The 23,771-nt window shown below is 35.9% G+C and overlaps 1 protein-coding gene across 3 annotated transcripts; it reads right to left on the reverse strand.

Annotated features, from left to right (window-relative positions):
* Positions 1 to 1,485: 1,485 nt before the first annotated feature.
* arnt (aryl hydrocarbon receptor nuclear translocator) lies at positions 1,486 to 22,211 on the reverse strand. 3 transcript variants are annotated; one of them, XM_051130632.1, is made up of 21 exons: positions 21,888 to 22,211; positions 20,167 to 20,266; positions 19,105 to 19,143; positions 18,953 to 19,000; positions 16,422 to 16,635; positions 14,079 to 14,292; positions 13,894 to 13,996; positions 13,617 to 13,682; positions 13,453 to 13,538; positions 13,249 to 13,325; positions 10,743 to 10,877; positions 9,332 to 9,406; positions 8,925 to 9,076; positions 6,656 to 6,778; positions 6,316 to 6,400; positions 4,832 to 4,871; positions 3,945 to 4,032; positions 3,669 to 3,849; positions 3,412 to 3,592; positions 3,181 to 3,329; positions 1,486 to 1,733 (listed from the first exon to the last, which is right to left on the reverse strand). In XM_051130632.1, the coding sequence occupies exons 1-21, from the start codon at positions 21,904 to 21,906 to the stop codon at positions 1,647 to 1,649; spliced, it is 2,262 nt and encodes a 753-aa protein (XP_050986589.1). In that variant the 5' UTR covers positions 21,907 to 22,211; the 3' UTR covers positions 1,486 to 1,646. The 3 variants fall into 3 exon arrangements, with proteins under 3 accessions (XP_050986589.1, XP_050986587.1, XP_050986590.1); XM_051130630.1 differs by having other exon boundaries at positions 3,412 to 3,595; XM_051130633.1 differs by lacking the exon at positions 6,656 to 6,778 and having other exon boundaries at positions 3,412 to 3,595.
* Positions 22,212 to 23,771: the final 1,560 nt, after the last annotated feature.

Below are 23,771 nucleotides of genomic sequence, written 5' to 3' on the forward strand. Positions count from 1 at the left end.
CAAACTGCAGTTCAAAACTTTGTGAAAATATAGCAGAACAAAAACACCAGAGCACTGACCCTGTCATATCCGAGAAAAAGTGACACGAGTACTCGATTTAATGCACATGAGTACTGAAAAAAAAGACTCAGACACACCCACATTCAAAAGCAATCATAAAACATTTAATTAAAAAGCTTTTGATCTAAGGAAAATGAACAATAAATCAAACCCACCAATAGAAGCTCTGGAATATTCTCTGTACAAGACTAATTCAGAATAATGATTTCCAAATGAACACATGAAGAGATGAAGCCCAACAGCAAACACGGACAGCCCAGATGAAGCATTATAGGTTTCTTCTTCTTTTCTATAGTATAAGAAGCCATTACGATAACAGTAATTAGGATAGCAACAAAAATGGCTTTGAAGAACACAGTTCCTGCTCATTATTGCTTGATTTCAATCTTTTTCACTGCGTTCACAAAAACATGCCTGAGAGTGAAACCTCATCACATCACTGGCACGGAAAGAGGAGGAGATGCATCTGTCCAGCTAAACTTTACAGGTAAAGCAGCAGAATCGATACGAGGAAAAACATCTGTGAGGAGTTTTACTGCAATCAGCATCTGTGTTACTGCACCAACATGAACCGAAGCGAGATAATTCAATGTCTGAATTCGAATTGAGGTAGCAAACAGGACGCAGAATAGATTAAGGAATAAAGGTTACACTTTATTTTAACCTGTCCTTCTTACAGTGTAATTACATTTAAGTACTGATCAATATCAATAACTACATGTACTTGATATATACGGTTAATATATAGGGTTAGCTGCATGTAATTATGTGTAATTTACTGATATTACTACAGTGCCGTGTAACAAGGACATTAAAATAAAGTGTTAGCAACATTTAAAATGGAATGAAATTTAAAGTAGTTTTTAAAAACAGAGAATCTTCATTTAAAATGCAAAATTCCAATTCAGTAGATTTGGAATTCATCTTCCTGTCCTCCAAATTCAACATCCTGTTTTGCCAATTCAATTCAAATTCCAAGTTATGAATGGAAACGGACTTAAAACAAGAAAAAAGAAAACATGCTGCAACTTCTGCTTTACACACAATAAACCCGATCGACACATTCACCTGACGCGTGACTTTCAGAGGCCAAACTCTAGATCACAACTGCTGAATTCAGTTCTCACACATGTTATCATTGGGATCAAACTGTCGCATGGCATTAGAGAAGACGCAGTGCAATCGGTACACAATCACAGTCAGGGACAGACAGACCAGACTGCCTTTGTGCACGTGTGTGTGTGAGTGTGTGTGTGTGTGTGTGTGTGTGTGTCTACAAACCAATCGCCTTCTCATAAATCACAGCATGTGCGTGTACGACAGACAGTGTGAGACCGCTTGTGCTCGAAGTGTGCAATTGTGCGTGATTTTAAAGTGAACACATTTCAACAACACCTGTCTGTCTGTCTGTGTGCTACTCTGTATCCTCACATTATGGCTTATAACTTCCCTTCCCACAAAGCATCAGTCTCACTCTTTTTTTAGATCCCTCTGTGCCTCAGTTCTGCCATTGATTTGGTTAAGAGAGTAAGAAACGGTGCATGAGAGAGCAACAGGGAGTGAAGGAAGTGACAGAGGAAGCAGGGTCACTCAGGGAAAGGAGGAAACATGGGCATCTCGGCGAAATCGTCGTTGCTGAAGCTGCCAGTTTGATCCAGCATGGAGATCATATCCTGAGAGGAGAGAGATGCACGTTAAAAGAATAAACCATGCTAAATGACAATTATTCAGTTAGCGTTTGTTCCACTAAAAGAAAGAAAGTGACAGATCTTATACTCCTTTAAAGAAATTAGTTCACCCAAAGATAAAAATTTGACGCACACACTGCCGCTCAGAAGTTTGGGATCAGTGAGACTTGTAATATGTCTTAAAGACGTCTTTTATGCTCATTAAGACTGCATTTATTTGATCAAAAAAAAAAATAGTAATATTGGAAAATGTTATTACAATATACATTTTTTTTTATTATACTTTAAAATATAATTTATTCCTGTGATGCAAAGCTGAATTTTCATCAGCTGTTACTCCAGTCTTAAGTGTCACATGATCCTTCAGAAATCATTCTAATATACTGATTTATTATCAATGCTGGAAACAGTTGTGTTGCTTATTTTTTGAAACCTTTCAGGATTTTTTGAAGAATAAAAAGTAAAAAAGAACAGTATTTATTTAAAATAGACATCTTTTCTAACAATATACAGTACTGTTCAAAAGTTTGGGGGTCAGTAAATTTTTATTCTTTCTTTTTTTTTTTTAAGAAATTAAAGTTTTATTCACCAAGGATGTTTTTTTTTATTAATAAGAATGACAGCACAGATTTACATTGTTAGAAAATACTTATATTTTGAATAAATGCTGTTCTTTTTAACTTGTTATTCATCAAAAAATCCTGAAAAAAAAATAATCACAGGTTACAAAAAATATTAAGTAGCACAACTGTTTGGATTATGAGACATTTAAGACTGGAGTAACAGCTGATGAAAATTCAGCTTTGCATCACAGGAATAAAATATATTTTACAGTATATTAAAATAAAAAAACATTATTTTATATTGTATATATAACATTTTGCAGTATTATTGTTTTTTTTTCTGTATTTTTGATCAAATAAACGCAGCCTTGATGAGCAGGAGAGACTTCTTTAAAAAACATTACAAGTTTTACTGATCCCAAACTTTTGAGCAGTAGTGTACATATACACACACACACACACACACACACACATACATATATATATATATATATACACACATACATATATATATATATATATATATAAAAAGGGGTCTTAAAGGGGTCCTATTATGCTCTTTTACAAAGTCTTCATTTTGTTTTGGGGGTGTACTAAAACATGCTTTCATGCTTGATGGTTAAAAAAAACACATTATTTTTCACATAATTTACATTATTACCTTATATTACATTATACCTTTCTCCCCAGCCTGGCACAAATGACTTGGTTATGACTAGACTAAAGTGATTCTTATGTTTTAAACATGGCTAATTTTCTTACAAAAACACATCAATTCGCTACAGCTACAGGGTGAGAACTTATTTTAGTTTCTGGGTGAACTATTCCTTTAAGAGTCAAACATGATTGGTTGTGTTGGCTCCACTTACTGGAAACATCTCTGGCTGGTTGTTTTGAGGCTGCTGGTGTGTGTCTGCAGTGCCTTGCGCGTGTGGCTGATTTTGCCACTGCTGCCACCCTGACACTCCGTCTGCAGGCCTGGAGCTGAACTGCTGAACTCCTATCTGATTCATGTCGCCTGAACGAAAGAGCAAAAGCAAAACTGAGAACTGAAACAGGAAAAACTGTTTATTAATTTAAACGTTCTGCAAGATATTTACCGAATCCGTTAGTTGAAGGGTTGTTGTGACTGTTTATTTGCTGGTAATTTGATGCGTTTGCCATTGAAGCAGAAGCCCCACCCATCTGGCCAAAGGAAGAGGAAGTGGAGGATGCAGGGGCAGAGCTGAAACCTCCCATGTTAAACTGAGGTGACTGACTCTTCCCAACTTGACCTGCCATCTGCTGGACAAAGAGAGTATTTACAACAAAAATCACTATACTAACAACACTCTCCCTGCACACTTCAAATGCCTACCTGTGTGTTGAAGGGCGTTTGTGCACCAGACCAGACTCCAGAAGGCGCTGTGGGTCCCGTCTGGGGCTGAATGGGGCTGTTGTTGCCGCCGTTGACTCCAGACGGTGTGCTCTGACGGGACATTTGTGCCAGCATCTGACCCGCTGAATGAGGAACCATCTGCTGGGCCATTCCAGCTGACCTGAGAGCAGACAACAGTGAGTGAGATGCTGGGAATGCAAATCAACACATATATAACAGACCACAGGATACACGTGAGGTGTGTGAGTGTGGCACCTGAAGGGCTCAGCGGGACGTGTAGTGCTGGAGAAAGACGCTGTTGGTGGGTAAACCTGCTGTCCGCTGGAGGACACGGCCTTAGAGTCTGAAAGAGACAGACAACTGTCAATCACTGTCACTATGAATTAGGCCTGGCTGATAAATCGCCATTGGAGGAAAAAAAAAAAAAATCAAAGATATTAATAACAAACTTTTGAGTAATTTTTGACATTTGTGGAAACACAAAATGTTTAAATAAGCTTTCTGTTGATGTATGGTTTGTTATGATAGGACAATATTTGGCCGAGATACAACTATTTGAACATCTGAAATCTTAGGGTGTAAAAAAAAAACAACAACAAAAAAAAATCAAAATACTGAGAAAATCGCCTTTGATTTTTTCCAAGTGAAGTCCTTAGCAGTGCATATGACTAATCAAAAATTAAGTTTTGATATATTTATGGTAGGGAATTTACAAAAAAAATCTTAATGGAACATGATCTTTACTTAAATCAATAATTTTGATCCATACAATGTATTTTTGGTATTTGCTACAAATATGTACAGCAAAATTCTCAATAACGTGTATTATTTGACAAAAAATGCTGTAAATTATTATATTTATGATTTTAATTTGATCACATATTAAAAGATTGATTACATTTGTAAAGTTGTATTTCATTAGACAACATTTTTATAAATTTTGTATTAAATAATTTGTATTAAACAGAATTTTGTTATTTGTATTACCAGAATTCACAAAATAAAAATAATAAAATAAAATAAAATAAAATAAAATATAATAAAATATGGAAAATAATATATATGAAAAATACTGTGATCATATTTTTGGCCATATCTTCAGCTGTGTGTGTGTGAGTGTGTGTGTTTACAGGAAGTCTTACTGTGATCAGCACTGACTACACCCACAGTCTGTACTGGAACCTGAGACAAACACAGATGGAAACAATCAGACATTATGTTACTGTTACTCACTTTACTATGTCAACAGGTTAGCAAATCTCAATAGAGCTTGTTTACTTTCAGACAACAAGTGAGTTCTGTTATTAAAGTGAGACAAACATTTAAATTATAAATTATATTGTTAACAGTTAACCCCTCCTAGGCTGTTCGCTGACCGATTTTATTTGTTAAGCCATGTTATTTTTTTGTATTCATTTATTTTTTAACCTACACCAGATGGCAACTATCTGGCTCAAACACATAAATTCTCTTACATTTTCTTTCTCTCTTTTTTTTCAGATTTTTACTGTCGAGAAATTTCAAAAGTTTGAATATTTGCTTGTACAAGTGATGGTGAAATTTATATATACACTAGACCTAAATCTAAATGACCAAAACATCCCAAATAAGTGCATAATGCTATCTACTTTAGGGTGGCTATAACGTTTCATAAACAAAAACAAACAAACAAAAGTTACTCTAAAATCACTCACAACAGCCAATTGTTTAGCAGTGTAAGAGGGGTAAATAAGATCTAAACAAGCAAAATCCCCAAGAGTACATAATTTTATTGTTACCACTTTAGAGAAGCTCTTATCCACCTTACTTTTGAGTGGGTGCAGCCATTTGTACATTTTTTGTGCCTGGCTTCCGGCCTCATCCACTTCCAGCTATTTTTAGCTGCACAAAAAGCTTGTTTTGCTGCTTGACATTGCAGATTGGTGTGTCTTACCATATTATTTTATTGTATTATCTTAATTATGAACACACTGGTTTGTAGTGCAAACTGTTTTACTGTTTACTGCACTTCGATATTCTCGTTATTTCCCTATGGTGGATTATGAACCGGACGTCTTTTACCAGACACATTACCAGAAAACAGCTTACTTCCGCATTGAAAAATAAGGTGGATAATAACATTTTATTAAATGACAACATAATTTAGGTTTGATAATTTTACAAAAAGCTTAAACAGATAGTTCACCCAATTCTGTCATAATTTGCTCACCCTCATGACATCACAAACTTGTATACATTTTTTTTTTTTTTTTTTTTTTGAATGATTTGGGCAACCAAACAGGTAACCACTGACCTCCATGGTACTTTTTCCTTACTATTCAAATCAATGGCTGTCGTCAAATGTTTGGTTACCCACATTCTTCAGAATATCTTCTTTTGTGCTCAACAGAAGAAAGAAACCCATACAGGTTTTGAACAATATGAGGGTAAGTAAATGTATTTTCACGTGAACTACCCCTTTACGATAACTAATTCATTGTTAAAAGTTTATTCAATTCACCAGTTGTAACTGTTCTTTTATTTAGATATATTTTTTAATGTGCTAAACAATGCTGTGAATTGAAACAACAGACATTTTGACATCATGAAGCCATGTCTGGTGTAAAGAGGAAGTGTGTGAGTTTACCTGAGGAAGATTGACCTGATTGGTTTCATACGATGTGTCTCGTCCCATGCCTCCGTCTAACTCGGCCTGCTGCTGCTGCAACTGCCTGAAGAAGAGAAAAACATAACAGTGATGTGAGCACAGTCCTAGCATCATGACCATCAGGCCCACCACCGACACACCCGTCACCAGCCAACCTACAGCATTCTCAGCTTACCACGGACAGCACAGCTACCTACAGGAAGAGAGCATGCTGGTTAATCCACCACCGACAGCAGCAGACAGGACGGAAAGAGGTTCACCCGAGAGATAGCGAGAAGAGGTGGAAGAACGACCCAGTGTGTCATTGTTCTGCTCTCACCTGGCTGTGACCTGCCCTGGACTGGGGGTGGAGGGGCAGTTAGGACTGCTCTGCCCCAGTGAAGGGGGCAGTGAAACCCCCGGGGAAGAGAGGGGGGACAGGGAATCCTGATTCGGCCCTCTACTGTCACGCAAACCGGAGGGATTGGTGGAGAGAAAGCGGTCAGATTAAACTGAGAGCGGAGCTGAATTAACACGCTCACTCTCAGACACACACGGCTCTAATTCAAACATATCTGGCTCTTAAATGACCCCCAAAATAAAAAAGGAAACACACATGAAAATATGTTTTGTATAACAAATTTTTCAGACCCTTTGCACTGTGACAATTTTGCATGTTCAGGACAATTAAGCACATCTTACTTAAAGTCTCATCATCTTGTTTAAGCTTGTTTATAAATCTCGGTGGTGATTCACATTACTTTTTAATTACATTAGCATAAATCAATAATAAACCTTATAAAACACTACCAAAAGTCTATGATCACTAACTTTTTTGTTTTTGAAAAAAATTAATACTTTTATTAATCAAGGATGCTTTAAATTGATCAAATGTTACAGTAAAGACATTTGTTACAAAAATTCTATTTCAAATAAATGTAAATAGATGCTGTTCTTTTGAACTTTCTATTCATCTGTGAATCCTGAATAATAAAATGTATCACTGTTTCTACAAAAATATGGGGCAGCACAACTGTTTTCAACATTGACAATCAGAAATGTTTCTTGAGCATCAAATCAGTATATTAGAATGATTTCTGAAGGATCATGTGACACTGAAGACTGGAGTAATGATGCTGAAAATTCAACTTTGATTCAAGAAATCAATTACATTTTAACATATATTCACACAGAAAATAGCTGTTTTAAATTGCAATAATATTTCACAATACTGCTGTTTTACTAGGGATGCTCATTTTGACCGGAAAACTGCTAACTGACAGAAAGAATTTTGACCGTCATTAAAAAAAAATTTCGGTAATTTATCAAAATATTTTAAAATGTTTGCTGGATGGTTAAAATAAAATAAATTAGCATTTTTGAGAGAAAAAAAAGATAAATCGTGTAGACCTATAACGCTAAGTCGCATTCAGAATTACATTCAGAAATAGACCTGATGCCGACGCGAAATGTTTACAAACACTATACACGTAGGCTAGGCAATTTTATTTCAAAATGTATTTTATTTTTTTTTTTAAATGTTATTTACAAAAAATCCTTTCAATTTAACAGTATTCAGGAAAGAACAAGAATGAAAAATATAAGGAGCTAGGCTACATAAACAAGAATTTATTTAGGCTAAAGTGAAACGTCTCTCATACGACACATTTCTTTATTCAAGATGTATATTTGAATGCCACAATATTATTTATGATGTAAACCTGGTTTTTACTTCACTCGCATTCCAATATCCACATAAAACAAATTGTTTGGCATAATATCTTTGCGCTTTTGTTAAAATAAAGAAAAATAGAGTGCCGTCAAAAATGAACCAAAACTCTGCATACTATACTTGTTGCACAGTTTTTTTCCTTTTGTTTTGTTAATTAAGTAAAAATGTTTATCGTATAGGCCTATTCGTTCATTATATATTAGCCTAGCTTTATGTTTTCCTCCGTTCGCATACAGAAGCGCTGCAGGTGCGTGATGTGATGTGACCATGTAAATCCTCATGTTCTGTTTTTTACTGCTTTTTGCGCATGTAAAATGAATCCCTGAAAAACAAATTTTGATATTTTTAATGGGTCACAGACACTTATCCTTTCTAAAATAATTAAATTCTAATTTAAAATAATCTTGTCGGTTAACGGATAAGCGTTAAGCGTCGGCTGTCGGTTAGGAAAAATAACCGAAATGAACATCCCTATGTTTTACTGTATTTTTGATCAAATAAATGCAGCCTTGGTGCGCAGACATGTCACATCTCACTGTCACAATATATAAAACAATTATCAGTTTCTTTATTTAGATATTCTCTGTCTTTTCTATGTAGTTATTTTGGGGTGAAATCAGACCCAGATATTTTCGTGACATACACACACGCCTTCAAACAAACCGAATTACGTTTAATTACCTCCACAGGAATTAACCTTTGATCATAAAAACATATGATACACTGCATGAACTCATACTAGATTAGACGACACTGAATAACATGAATAACATGAGCAGCATTAACTACCATTAGAAAACAAAAAATCATAGCAAACATGTTTTGCTGTTTAGTCGGTATGTGATCTTGTGTTTAGATGATGCATTTCAATACTAACTTGACATTGGCGTTGGTGCAGATGATGTACTCGATCTCCTCAGAGAAGGGGTTCTGGAAGGTGAATGAGCTAGTTCTCATCCAGAGCCACTCGTGGGACTTAGAGCGGAACCGGAACATCACTGAAAGCACCTGACCTCGCAGTTTCACCACCTGCATCAGGGGTCAAAGGTCATTAATACACAGTGGTTTTGAGAACCAGTGTAAAACCACAGTATGTTTTAAAGAACAAGTTCAGATCTACATTCTGATCAAATAAACAATACATGCAGCCGTGATCATATAGACTATTATATAACTTTGGTAACGGTCTTGAATATTTGAGCTTGATGTGTTATGTAAATCCACATGCACACACACACACACACACACACACACACACACACACACACACACACACACACACACCTGCTGAAGGCTGTCACGCAGTAAGCCCTTGTCTTCTGGATGTGCAAAATCCAGAACGTTCTTCCCCAGTAACTCCTGTGTCAAACAAGAATGGAAAAGATGGAAAACAATGCAAGACTAGTCATGCACCCAAATGAATATTTTGCCAAAAGACAAAACCATAAATAGTTTTCATTTAGCTGAAGAAAATGAAACAATATTTTTTTTAAATGATCAATTCATTAAACAATTTTTTAAAAATGTTTTGTTAAAACATTTAAATTGCATGTTTAATGAAACTCCAAATCAAGAAATACAAACATTTAAACAGTTACAGATTTATTCAAACATGCATTAACTAATGAAGACAACTGGTTAAGTAACCAGAAAAATGAATATTTACCGTGCATATATTCATCAAACTGCTCTCTAGTTATTTTTTTTTTTTCTTCCTAAAGTAAATTCAGCTGTTCAGCTGTTTAAATTATGTTTTTTTGATCGCTTGATCAATTACATAAGACTTGATTCATTTCAGTAAATTGTTCTGTTACTTTCAATGCGTTCTGATGTACATTCATGCTTGTTTAGCGCTATAACTAGTAGTAAATAGGAAGAGATGACTGGTTCATGTGCCGCTTGAACTGAGGCTGCAGCGATCTCACAGTAAATAGCAGCAAAACTAAATGTATTTGTTTTTTGTGATCAAATTAACAGACTTTGAACGATCAGATTTTGTTTTATATCAAAAGCAACAAAGCTTATTGTGATTACTGCATGGTAGGTGTGCTACAAATAAAGATTTGATTCACACAACAACCGAAAATAACTCTACCATATAAAGGCCAATTAAAATCGAACAATCAATTCAGCACTAGCATCCACGTTGACGTGTTTACTTGTACTTTATCCACACTGTGCCACGAAATAGACACTGACATGGTCACAATGTGCCATAAAACAAATACTAGTTAAATGTCACAATTTAGGTCAATTATCCACCTTTTTCTTCAACGTGGAAGTAAGCCTATGGGTGAGACTTCCAGTTCATTATCCGCTACAGGGAAATAACGAGAAGAATAACAGTGTGCAGTAAATGGTAAAACTGTTTGCTCTACAAACCAGTGTGCTCATACTTAAGATAATAAACTAAATAATATGATAAGACACACTCATCTGCAATATCAAGCAGCAGAATGAGCTGAATGAGACCAGAAGCCACACCCATAAAATGTACAAACGGCCACACCCACTCTTACGGGAAGAAAAAATGCATACTGGCTCTCCAGAACTATTTTGGCCAAAACCTAAATGCTGGTGCATCACTATTCAAGACAGTGGGACTCATCAGTTTTACTCAACAAATGCAGAGCCATCATAACATTTTGCCCTTCAGAAATGACCCTCATTTGGCCCTCTGGCATTTGAGGCCTACCTGAGGTTGGTAGCCGATCGTCGCCACACAGCGGTGATCCACAAAGGTGTAGAGACCCTGACAGTTATGGCGGGAAATAAATTCCACTGGAACACTGATGTTATTTATGTTTGTGTCGCTCGGGCAACATGTGACCTGGAAGACAAACGGAGGTTAGAGAGGATCTTAAAGAGACAGTTCACCCAAAAATTACAATTCTGTTCTCAGTTACTCACTCCAAACATGCCGTTCCATACCTGTATGAATTTTCTTCATGTTTGAAACTCAAATTATGATATTTCACGAAACATGAGAGATTTCTGTTCCTCCTATAAGTCTACAAAACCAAAGCTTTTATGATTCAAAAAGTTCTTAAAAACAAAGAATAGTAAACCATATGGCTTTCACGGACACACAATCACTTTATATGATGAGTTGATTTAATTTATACACACAAGAACAAACATCACATGAAAAACAAGCTCATCTGAGCTTCCGTTTACCATATTTGTTAAAGGAGAAGTTCACTTCCAGAACAACAATTTACAAATAATGTACTCACCCCCTTGTCATCCAAGATGTTCATGTCTTTATGTCCTCAGTTGTAAAGAAATTATGGTTTTTGAGAAAAAAAGGATTTTTCGTCATATAATGGACTTCAATTGTGCCCCCCGATTTTGAACTTCCAAAATGTAGTTTAAATGCAGCTTCAAAAGGCTCTAAATGATCCCAGCCGAGGAAGAAGGGTCTTATCTAGAGAAACGATCTGTCTTTTTTTTTTTTTTTTAAAAATAAAAATTTGTATACTTTTTAACGACAACGCGCTCTGAGATGCGCGTTCACGAAACTATGTACTATTGACATATTGTCACGCTGAACTACAGACCCAGTGTTTACAAAGCGAACGTGCAAAGACTAACGAAGTGCAAGGAAGGCACGTTCAGCAAAATGAACGACTCTTTTTTTCCGAGTCATTTCGTTCATTTTAGCAAAACATAATTAAAATGTTATGTGTTACTTCCCTAACACATGTACTGCTTACACAAACGTTGATCACACTACAAACAAGACAAAACTATAATGCAATAAGAAACAGAAAAGATTAATTCATTGTTTACTTGGGACTTTAGTCTATGATTAGCTCACCTCACCTCTTATCTGACAAGTTTTCGGGTTCGAGACATTCGTTCATCACGTGACGCCCCATAAGATGAACGAACGACTCAAAAAACCCGAAGACTCGAAACAGGTGAACTAATTCCAGTACAGAACCTAATAGGATGTTGCGCATGCGCAACTGAACGAATCACTCCCCGAGACGACTCGTTCTTCCCGAGTCACATTAAAGATCTGTTCAAAATGAATGAATCAGTCAAGAACGCGCATTCCAGCGTTTGTGGTACACAAGCTTTTGTGTTTAAAAAGTATACAAATTTGTATTTCTCTAAAAAAATGACATATCATTTTGCTAGATAAGACCCTTCTTCCTCGGCTGGGATCGTTTAGAGCCTTTTGAAGCTGCATTTAAACTACAAAGTTCAAAATCGGGGGCACAATTGAAGTCCATTATATGAAGAAAAATCCTGAAATGTTTTCCACAAAAAACATAATTTCTTTACGACTGAAGACAGAAAGACTAGAACATCTTGGATGACAAGGGGGTGGACTTCTCCTTTAAGCTTTACGAATGTGCATTGATCACGGTTTATAGTTGAATAAAAGTAATTTCTATGTAAATGTCAATTATATGTAAATTCAATCTGTTCAATCTGTTTTGAACTGTCAAAATTCTGGCGGAATGGACTTTCAATGGAGAGACAGGAAACTCTCAGGTTTCATTAAACATATCTTCATTTGTGTTTCAAAGATGAACAAAAGTCAAACAGGTTTGGAATGACAAACTTTAACACTGAATGTGTTAGTCAGTGAAATCAGTTTATTGAACCTTTAGAAAAGAATCTTATGCATTATGTGTCTTTTGCTGAGTATCATATTTGATCTGTAAGGCTTTGATGGCTTGTATAGTGATACAGCCAAAATATGGATAAAAAACAGCTTAACAGGCCCAAACTAACTGCCATTAATATGTCTTAGTAAGATGATATTTTAATGCTAATATGATGATCAAACATGCAATGCAACACAACGATGAACAAATAATCAAGATGATCATATGCAACAAGTTCATTACACCTTTAAGGTGTCGGTCATAATCGAGATATTTCACGAATCCAAAAGTTAATCTAAAAGTAAACATTACATCATTTTTTCACCCTAATATCATTCCAAACCTTTACATCTTCTCTCGTGTACATAGAACAGAAAGGAAGATGTTTAGTAGAATGTCCATGTTGCTCTTTTACAAACGATTAAAGTGAATAAATATAAAGAGCAACATGAACTTTCCCTTTTTAGAAAGATACGAGATCACATATGAGTAAATGACAGAATTGCGCACACTATTCCTTAGAATATGACACAAAACTATTTCATTGGAAATTAAAATAAAATGGAAAGAGAAAAGTACCTGTAGCCTTCCAATGGCGACTAGACAGAAACGATTTCCCTGATTATTATCGGCCTCCTCTTCAGAAAGAGTCACTCCTGAGAGAGACAGGATAGAGGGACAATTCGAGTCTCAGTTCTGTTCTGATTGGACAGTGGGGATTTCAGCTCAGCTCTCTGCGAACAATAGGTTACTTCCTGTGTATTGTGTTGTGTATGGTATTACCTGCAGGAGGCCAGGATTTGATGAAGCCTGTGCAGTGCACGACCACATACTGCGGTTCGCCCTCCTTAGAAGGACCCAGTCCATTCCTGCAGAAGAAGAGATGGTCTTCATCTGCGTCTGTTTGCAGACTGAGGTCTATATATACAGACAGAGAGCCGCCTTACCTGTTTCTGCTTCTCAGGAAGTTGAGTCTGTTCATGGACACCGGCTCTACGGGACACACTCCACATCTGAACACAGAGAGACACAGACATTACAATCCACGTATATGAGACATTTCACAAGAGTAAAGACTGTTTACATTGCACATATAATTAAAGACTTTCAATACTTTTTCTGAAAAGATTTGACAACTAAGACACATGAAGCACCAGCTAAAGGTGGACTTGGTTCAATCATACGAAAAGGTCTGTAAGCTTTTTTGTTCTTCCTGTTCCTCACCTCATCCTGCAGATAAAGGAGCGGCGTCCACCCATACTCATCCTCACAGATGCCTGCCCACCCTCTTTCTTCACCGTGCCTGTTTTCATGTCCAACATCCGACCTACATTTGGAAAAGAGGAGTACGAGTTAAACAGTAAAAGACTGACAGGACACAGGATGGCAGCTGTAGAGTCGTTTCTCACCACTGTTGCTGTTCTCACTGGTGGAGAGCTGCTCTCTGAGTTTCTCTGCGTCGTCTGGATGAAGCTGGTCGTACAGTGATGATCCGAGCCAATCCGACTGAGACTGGTTCAGAACCGGTGTGACAGAATCCGACACATAAACCACACGGCCGGTCTCGCACGACACTACAAAGAGAAAACCATCAGCCGCCTCCAAAATCAGGTGCTTCAGCTCCTACAGAGAGAAAGAGAAAGAGAGAGAGAGACGGAGATATTTTGAAAATGGTACTGGGGTCAAAAATGCACACATATATTCTTAAGAAAGAAATTTCTTAAATTAAATTCCAAGATATTCAATTCTTCAAGAAGATCTGAAATTTTTTCTTAAGAAGAAAACACTTCAAAGTGGCCAAAGGCAATATAATCATAATAATTGCACACTATTTCAGTTTACCAGGGTTATCGTTAACTAAAATTCAAACTAAAACTATTAAAGAAAAAAACTGTTAATTAAAATAAATGTTACTGAATAAAGCAAAATATATTTATTTCATTATTTTATTTCAGCTTGTTTCCAAGACAACATTTCCCATTTTCTTTAATCAAAGCACTAAAATAACGAAATAATAAACTAAAACAAATTAAAATGAATAAATTCTATATATACACCATGAAAAAACTAATACCACTGAAACCTAATAATAATTACTTTCAAATGAAAGTAAAAATATAAAAATAAAATCTTAATATTTGCTTAATATTTCAAACAACCCAGGACATTTATTAAACAACTTACCTTTGATAACGTAAGACTTTAAGTTTCATTATTTGCAAAGATTTTTAAGATTCTTTTCAAGAATTTGAATTAAGATAACCTTTTATTGTCCTGAAGGAAATTTGTTTTGGACACATAAAATTTGCTATCTGCTGTTTCATACAAGTACTATACTACATACATACGATAAGACCCATCACTGCCCCGCTCACATTATACAGTGAACAACTAAATTGCAACTATTGTGCAACACACCTTTAATCATCATAATCATATATAAATTACACACACCAGATGGGGAGAGCAGAAAAAAAAATAATTTTTTGCCTCTGGCCGACTTTTCATTTAATGCTTTAACGGACAGTGGGACAAAAGAGTTCTTAAAACGGTTAAGCCTACACTGAGGAACTCTGAGACATCTTCCCGAGGGAAGAAGTTTGTACTCTGAGTGAAGGCAGAAGACTCATACAAGTTTGGAAAAACTTAAGGGTTGGTAAATAATGATAATTTTACTTTTTAGGTGAACTATATAGAAAAAAAAGAACATAAAGCTGGGCAATATAGGCAAAAAAAAAAAAATCATAACATTTTTCATATCAGTCGATATCGATAAAGATCACGATAAATTTCAAATCTTTATTTATTTAAAGCTGGAGAAACCAGACCATTAATGTAGTTTTAAACTACTTTTTATGGTCAGAACATGACAAACACTTCGCATTTTTTAATTCTTTACACTATTCCAGTCATTTTTATTTAACAAAATAAATGTCTTTATTTTATCAAATTAATTTCGTAGTTTCTGCATGTTCTAATGAGTGATCGTTTCAAATCATGAAACAGGTTTGTGTTGCCTGACTTTGACATTTATCTTCAGCACAGTTTGCAGTGCAGGCTACAATATTACGATTGCATTTTTTGTTTCTTAGAAACGCACATTTGACCATAGCTTGAGTTAGGATGTAGATGTATATTGATGTTCATTATCAAACACAGTAACATCTGTTACAAAAAAAAAAAAAAAAAAAAGTAACAACCTCATTTTTATGTGGTAAATGTAATTATTCTGACCGTTTGAGTTTTATTAAAATTAACCACTCGTCTTCTATAATAGCATACATTTAGGTCATGATAACCACAGTCAAAACCCACACTTACTGAACCTCAATCACATGGTAAAATTAAGATTAAAGTATACAGATTGTAATATTTTTATGAAAATAACCATTTGTTTCGCTAGATAAGACCCTTCTTCCTCGGCTGGGATCGTTTACAACCGCATTTGTGATCGTTTGAAGCCGCATTTAAACTGCATTTTGGAAGTTCAAACTCGGGGCACCATATCAGTCCATTATATGGAGAAAAATCCTGAAATGTTTTCCTCAAAAAACAATTTCTTTACGACTGAAGAAAGAAAGACATGAACATCTTGGATGACAAGGGGGTGACTACATTATCTGTAAATTTTTGTTCTGGAAGTGGACTTCTACTTTTATTTTACTCCTGACAACATTTTATGAATCTAGGCCGTGGTTTATGTGCAACGAGGAATCAAAACATTTCTATAATCAGTGCGGTTCATATCTGACCTGGTCTGTGAGAAAGGAGGGTTTATATGTTCCATCAGTGCTGCTGCTGCCGTTCCCTCTGAGCGACTTCATGTGCGACACAGCCATGCGTAGGATGGTGAGCTTGTCTGGTTTGCGCGCCAGAGCGCTGCAGGTGGGCACCATGTCTGACAGCTCTGTGATGTAAGCGGTCATCTTATTCCTCCGCCTGCGCTCGATCTCGCTGTGATTCTCCCTGCGGTCAGGAGGTCATGAGAGATGGGTGGCACATGGAATCATGGGGAGAGCAGGAACAGAGAAAAGGTCGAGAGAAAGCAACAACGAGAAAAACGAGGGAGGAGGAGAGAGAGAGAGAGAGAGAGAGAGATGGATGAATAAGCAAATAAAGACTGCATCAATGTGCTTGTCAAATGAGACGACACTCTCATCTCTCCATGACAAAACAAATGCGTATGAACGATCTCATGAGAGCTGAAAGAAAAAGCCTCTTCAAACGGCCTGAGAAAAGAAGAGAGGGATAGAAGAAACGCTCAAAGGAAAAACATGAAATTAAGTGCAATACTACATTACAGTATTACTGCATACTATACAGTATGCGAGTACTGTTTTCAAGAAATAATACGTCCAATCCTGTCTGTTCAGAGTTCAGTCATCATGGATCAATGGCAGTTTAAAGGTGGTGTAAAGTTTGTGCTGCTTGAATTTTTTCAACTCAGAAATGAACTCAATTCATTCATCAATGAACCTGTTTGTTCTTTGATTTCAATTGAAATATATCATGGACTTAAAACCAGGTTCAAAATCATTTTTATAACTTCATAAATAAGAAAAACTGTCAACAGCCATAAAAATATATTTTCACCATATTTTTAGCAACAAAATATTATATAAATCAGTTAATTGATATATCAACAAAGCCTTCAGAATATGCATTTGAGGTCAAAAGTTTACATGATTATTTTACCATACAAAATGCATGTTACTTTTTATTTAGTACTGACCTGAATAAGATATTTCACATAAAATTGTTGAATTTACCCAGTTCAAAAGTTTCCATACACTTGATTCTTAATACTGTGTTGTTACCTGAATGAATTTTTTATTTAGTGATAGTTGTTCATGAGTCCCTTGCTTGTCCTGAACAGTTAAACTCAGCACTGTTCTTCAGAAAAATCCTCCAGCTCCTGCAGATTCATCTTTTGCCTGTTTGAACCCTTTCCAGCTCTATGATTTTGAGATCCATCTTTTGACACAATGCATTAAGAGCCTGGGGGTGAAAACTTTTTAGTTTGAAGATCAGGGAAAATTTCACTTATTTTAGTCTTCTGGAAAGCATGCAAGTATCTTCTGTAGCTTCTGAACGACAGTATTACATGAAAAATGTACACATCCTCATTCTGTTCAAAAGTTTACACCTGGCTCTTAATGCATGTTTTTTCCTCCTGGAGCATCAGTGAGTGTCTGAACCTTCTGTAATAGTTGCATATGAGTCCCTCAGTTGTCCTCAGTGTGAAAAGATGGATCTCAAAATCATACAGTCATTGTTGGAAAGGGTTCAAATACACAAAAATGCTGAAAAACCAAAGAATTTGTGGGACCTGAAGGAAGTTTCTGAAGAACAGCAGGCAGTTTAACTGTTTAGGACGAACAAGGGACTCATGAACAACTATCACTAAACAAAAAAACACAGCTGTGGATCATTCAGGTAACAACACAATATTAAGAATCAAGTGTATGTTAACTTTTGAACGGGATCATTTTTATAAATTCAACTATTATTTTCTCTTGTGGACTTTGTTAATGTCTTTTACGTGAAATATCTTATTCAGGTTAGCACTAAATAAAAAAAAATCTTATTTTAGTAAAATGATGAACATTTTGTAGATTCTGCAAGGTGTACGTAAAGTTTTGATCTCGACTGTAGAGATGAATAAAACTGTAAAACTGTAAAAAAGTGCTGCTGAAGTGGAGAAAAATCACAGCCGTGATATGTATTGTAACTGAAATCAAATGTAGAAAGAAAACTTAAATGTTTATTTTTGGATGTTTCCTCTAATCTGAATGAAGACATGTTATAAAACCAAAAAATCTCTCAAAATTGATCAGCGCATGAAAAATGGGGTTTGCCTGTGGAGTCTTGCCTGAAATATGTAAGAACAGTAATCATTTTTTTTTTTATTCCACATGAACTTATTATATTTCATGTTTCATTCAGGGAGTGACATCCACCATCTTGGTAATAAAATGGTACTGTGCATTTTTAAATGTGCATTTAAATTGTTTGTGCATTGAATTTTGTGTACAGTTTTCTTCACATTTAGCAGTCCAATTAAATAATAAGTTTTGTTTAAAATAAGTTCAAATCAAAGGCATGAGTTTGGGTCAGGACTGTCTGCCTGCCAAACAACGGCAGATGGGAAGTGTGTTTTTAGAAACTTCACTGTGAACACCATAATGGCGCCAACACATGTAGGTGATCTGATTCCTGAGAACTTACAGTAGATCAGATAGTCATATTTGTACTTTTCATGCACTGTACTATCAATCAGTACCTGGCAAATCTCTCCTTGTCATTCGATCCACCTCCATCATCATCACACCTGAGAAGCCAAAACGAAAAGAAAGACACTTTGTTGAATGCATTTAAGAGACTCGTCACAGTTCAGACCCCAGCTGAACCCATGAATCACACAACATGACTAACCTGAACAATTTGCTTCCCTCATCGTCATCAAAGTCAGAGCTGAAAACCAGGGAAATTCACATTAGTCAGTGAAATTGCACAACTGCAAAGACAACATTCAAACATTCCCGCATTTCTCCACCCACTCGAACAAACAGAGCGAATCAAATCAGCCACAAACACTCAATAAACAAGTACACTATTGTTGGCCCAAACCAAAGAGTCATTCCTATGAATTTGCCTCTTGAAGGCCACAGTTAGCAAAACCGCGTTCGGCTTTCTGGTCACGCATGCTGTTAAGGGACAGATCTCCCGAGAAATGAGTAGCCTGTCATCATCCAGAACCCTTTTACTTTTGTTCTTCTGTGTAACCCAAAGGAGACATCAGGAGAAATGTTCACGCTGCTTGCCATCGACACGCATGAACAGATAGTGTGAAGCTCCAAAAAGCCACAAAGCACATTAAAGTGGCATCAAATCCATATTATTCTTAAGTCATGCAGTCAGGAACATAGCGTACAAGTGTTTTTTGTCCTTTCTGGAGCTTGCAAAACATCAGTCAAGTCATTTATTTATAGCATTTACACAATACAGATGGTTTCAAAGCAGCCTCTTAATAAAAAAAAAAAAAAAAAAAAAAAAAAACACAGGAAAATAACAGTGTTAATGTTGCAAAATGCATCACATACGAAACAAATTCAATTTCAGCTGTAAAGCAGCTTTACGAAAGACAATAGTGTATTTATTAAGCTCAATTCCGTTCAGAGCTGATTCAATTTAATTCAATATGTTTTGATTTCGCACAAGTTATTCATTATTCAGCTCCAGTTTTGTTCTCAACCAACAATGTCAAAGCGGTCCGATTGATACGACGTAATATGAACTGTCTTTAAAACCAGCAACCATGTAATTCCACTTCCAAATTTTCCAAAAGATTTCCTTCTAAACTCCACAGAAGAAATGAATGTGCAGATGATGACAGAAGCATGTTTTGACAATTGAGATCAACTCAACACTGCCAGAAGCACTTAATAATGATCGGCATTGTTACATCTGTTATGTAGACGGCTCAGTCAGACTTACGTCGCTTGTCGTTTGTTGTTGGCCTTCGGCACTACGGCGGCACTGTTAGCGTGAGATCCAGCTTGTGTGGCCATGGCCAGTGAAGGCACATCAGGCATATCTGAAACACACGCCATCAAACAATCAGGACTAATAACTGCACAGAATATTTTTTGGGGAAAAAAAAGCTAAAGAAATGCCCTGAACCACAATGCTTTAGATAATCTCAAATCACTAATACAACTGTTCACATGCCTTAATCTCATTAACTGACAGAGTTATATACGTGACAGCTTCTAAATCTACTGCAATAAGGTGGAATTAGATATCCCACGACTTCAAAGAGACATAAAATCCCATGTTTTTTGTAATACGTATCTCTGTTAAATAAATTTTATAAACTTTTCTTTTGAACTGTCATTTGTAATTACTGAGTCATAATAACACTTATCAAAAGTACAATCCAAACAATCTTGTCTCACATAAAATAAGAATAATTAAATAAAAACATTCCTTCAATTTGTAATATCCAGTAAATTTTACACACACTGTAATGTTGACTGCATTCACCAAGCTCAAATGTCTTTACTATAAAATGGTCAATAATTATAAACTGGCATTTGGTCCCAAGCTAATTATGTTTAGTTTATTGAATTACACGTCGAAAACATAAACATACAGAGGCAATAACGCATTATAAACACTGACAGTATGTCAGTATGAATTCCTGTAATAAAACTGACTTGACAGTTCACTTTTGGATTTACATGCAAAACCCTATTACTAATTGTGGTCATTTTAATTTCAACTAAAAAATAAACTTTCAATAAACTTTGATTTTATATTTAGACATCTTGCACCTTTTGGTTGCAAAAAATGGGTCAATAACACATCTCATATAATATTTAATCTTGACATTCTACATTGTCCAAAGGTGAAGGACGTGCTTTCGCTGAACAACTACTTAATTTTTTTTAAGAGTTTACAGCTCTAATTGTGGAAAAAGCACCAATATTTTCAGTGGAAAACGGACACTTGTAAATCATTTTTCAATTATTTGTGTAAAAATCACCATTTTATCTGCTATCGGCCATTCTGTGCTTTATTTACTGTCATTAGATATTAAAAATATGGTCAATCCCTGCTATGCAATCATAGTATAACCCATCATGACAGCTAGCTTTGAACATATATGTTTACTATAAGCAATAGCTTGAGTGTACAAACCTGCTTAAACTCTGTGTCAAAATCAATGACCTTATCCTGCCCACCACAGAACAGCTTTGCATTTGAGAGGAGTGAGAGACACAGGGAATACAGCAATCTGATGCTGTACTGTATCAACATGCATAACATATCAGTGCATCTCTTCATTAGCAGAGCTTTAGAGCTGAACGGAGACCAGCACAGATGTCCGTGTACTTCAGTCCAGTGTGAGGGTGATGATGACATGTGAATGTTGTTTTGGGCCTGTGTGCAAATGACAGCTGAAGCACACACTGCCACAAGTGTCAGATCGGGCTGTCACCAGTGCCCATGCTCTTTGCTAATCAAAACAAAGCCTTATTCTCACGGCAAAGGACAAATGTGTGTCCAGTTTTGACTCCGTGAGCTCGTATAACAGGCTATTTCACAACAGTTGAGCTAACAGCTGCTCCAGCTAACCAGCACAACTGCTTATAACGAGCAAAATCAACACAAATCAGACATTTAAGAGGAAAACGTTGTGTTTTATAGCATACCTGGATTGGCTGATGTCATATCCGACGGGTAAAGGGGTTCTCGTGCGAGCTAACATATACAAAACAACTTTCCCAGCCGACGAGAAAATTCTCCTGCTCCACTGTTTGTTGCTGCTTTACTTCGTCCGAGTCTCTAAAAAGTGCTTTAAAACAGATGTCATGACTTCAAACCGAGTGTCATTTTCGCCGCCGGTCCGAACGGACGGGTTTGCCGAAGTTTTATGGTTGTTTTTTTCTTTCGTGCTCTTTGACTTTTTCCAGTTTAAAAACCTCCCCTGATCCAAGATGGCGACCGTAATCTTTCAGTAAGCAGCAGAAGCGCGTCAGAGGAGGAAACTAGAGACTCTACACGGATCAGCCGTGCCACTCTCCGACCACAGGCGGCGTTACCGAAAGAAACGAGCCTAGAGGGCACGGGAATTTCATCTGCGAAGTTTCGTGTATTTTCTTTTTTTTTTTTTTATTCATTTTTTTAAATTATGTTATTATTTTCTTATGTGTGTGTGTGTGTTTAAATATATTTTATTATTGTTTTTATGATTTTTATTATTACTTTGTCAATATTATTTTTAAACAATATTTTTAAACACTAAAAATATCCAAAATATGGGAAATACAACTTACACAACAATATGAATTTTACAAAAAACATGACCTATAGTATATTAAAAAGAATTATTCTGATTATATCTAAATTATAGTCAATATATATGTTTTTTTTTTTTTTTATGAACACCATTTCCTGCTGTATTTTCAGTACTGAATACTTATTGTATGCTTATGTGATTGTGTAATAAGGGGGGTACATGTATATTGTAAACGCTTACATTTATTATTTTCTCGGAAAGGTATATCTGTCATCTGTTGTAGGGAGGGACCGGATGTGGTCTCTGTATCGCTCTGTTCGGCGTTAAAATATAATAGAAGATTAATGACGTCTGCTGGAGCGAATTATTATACTTTGATAACAGATGCGCCGATAAGCCATCCAAAATAAGACAAGAACTTGCATTAAGAAAGTAAAAATGACCACTCATATTTCATAAGTAAGTGTAACTGTACGTATACTTATCCGAATATCAAAAGCTCAACCAATTGGATTAGCCTTTGGAGATCACGTGACTCGACGCGGAAGAGTCTCTCGAGTGGCTCTGCTTCCATTCACTGAAAATGTCTTTGCGGTAAATTCATGACCTACATTCCGATTCACACGCTCCCTACGCAGTGTTCACTGCTCAGTGCTCCCTATACACTGCGCAGGCGACATCTGTAGAAGTGCACTACACTTGGACAGTTTTAATTCTGGAAATATTCTTTCATTGCCTCCATAAGCGTTATTTGTTTTTCACAAATCTGTCGTTCTATCTAGTTGTGTTTACGTTGTAGGAGGTCAAAAATTACGTAAAAGTTGGTGGTATTGCAATACTCTCTTCCTCTTGTAATAATACAAATATTAGACAAATTTTGCAATCAAAACATAAAATCTCACCTAGAAGAAAATTGCAAAAATTTCTGATATTAATTGGACAACGACCAGGTCAAATCCTTATAAATTTTGTATTTTGAATAAAGTTAAAGAGGTGCATTTCAAAATACTTCACAAAATTTACCCATGTAAATTCATGGACATTGACAAGACTTGTAGTTTCTGTAATGCACGTGAGGAAGATTTGTGTCATTTGTTTTATAATTGTGATTTGTGTCTTACATTTTGGTCTGATGTTAGTGCCTTTCTAGTTCTGCAAAGAAATGTCAACTATATGCTTTCTTTAAAAGATGTTATTTGTACTTATTTACACAAAAGTAAAATGATTGAGTATGTTAACTTTTACATTTTACAAGGTAAATATTATATTCATAAACAGAAATTTGCGAAATGCATAC

The sequence above is a fragment of the Labeo rohita genome, chromosome 16 (genome assembly GCF_022985175.1).
Source record: "Labeo rohita strain BAU-BD-2019 chromosome 16, IGBB_LRoh.1.0, whole genome shotgun sequence".
Classification (NCBI taxonomy): domain Eukaryota; kingdom Metazoa; phylum Chordata; class Actinopteri; order Cypriniformes; family Cyprinidae; genus Labeo; species Labeo rohita.

What these genes read in the sequence shown, in the direction of transcription:
- arnt (XM_051130630.1), bottom strand. An exon ending in AACAACAAACGACAAGCGAC is followed by an intron (nt 19,144 to 20,166) that starts GTAAGTCTGACT and finishes CCTGGTTTTCAG; the next exon opens with CTCTGACTTTGATGACGATG. An exon ending in ATCAGGTCAATCTTCCTCAG is followed by an intron (nt 4,872 to 6,315) that starts GTAAACTCACAC and finishes TGTTTGTCTCAG; the next exon opens with GTTCCAGTACAGACTGTGGG.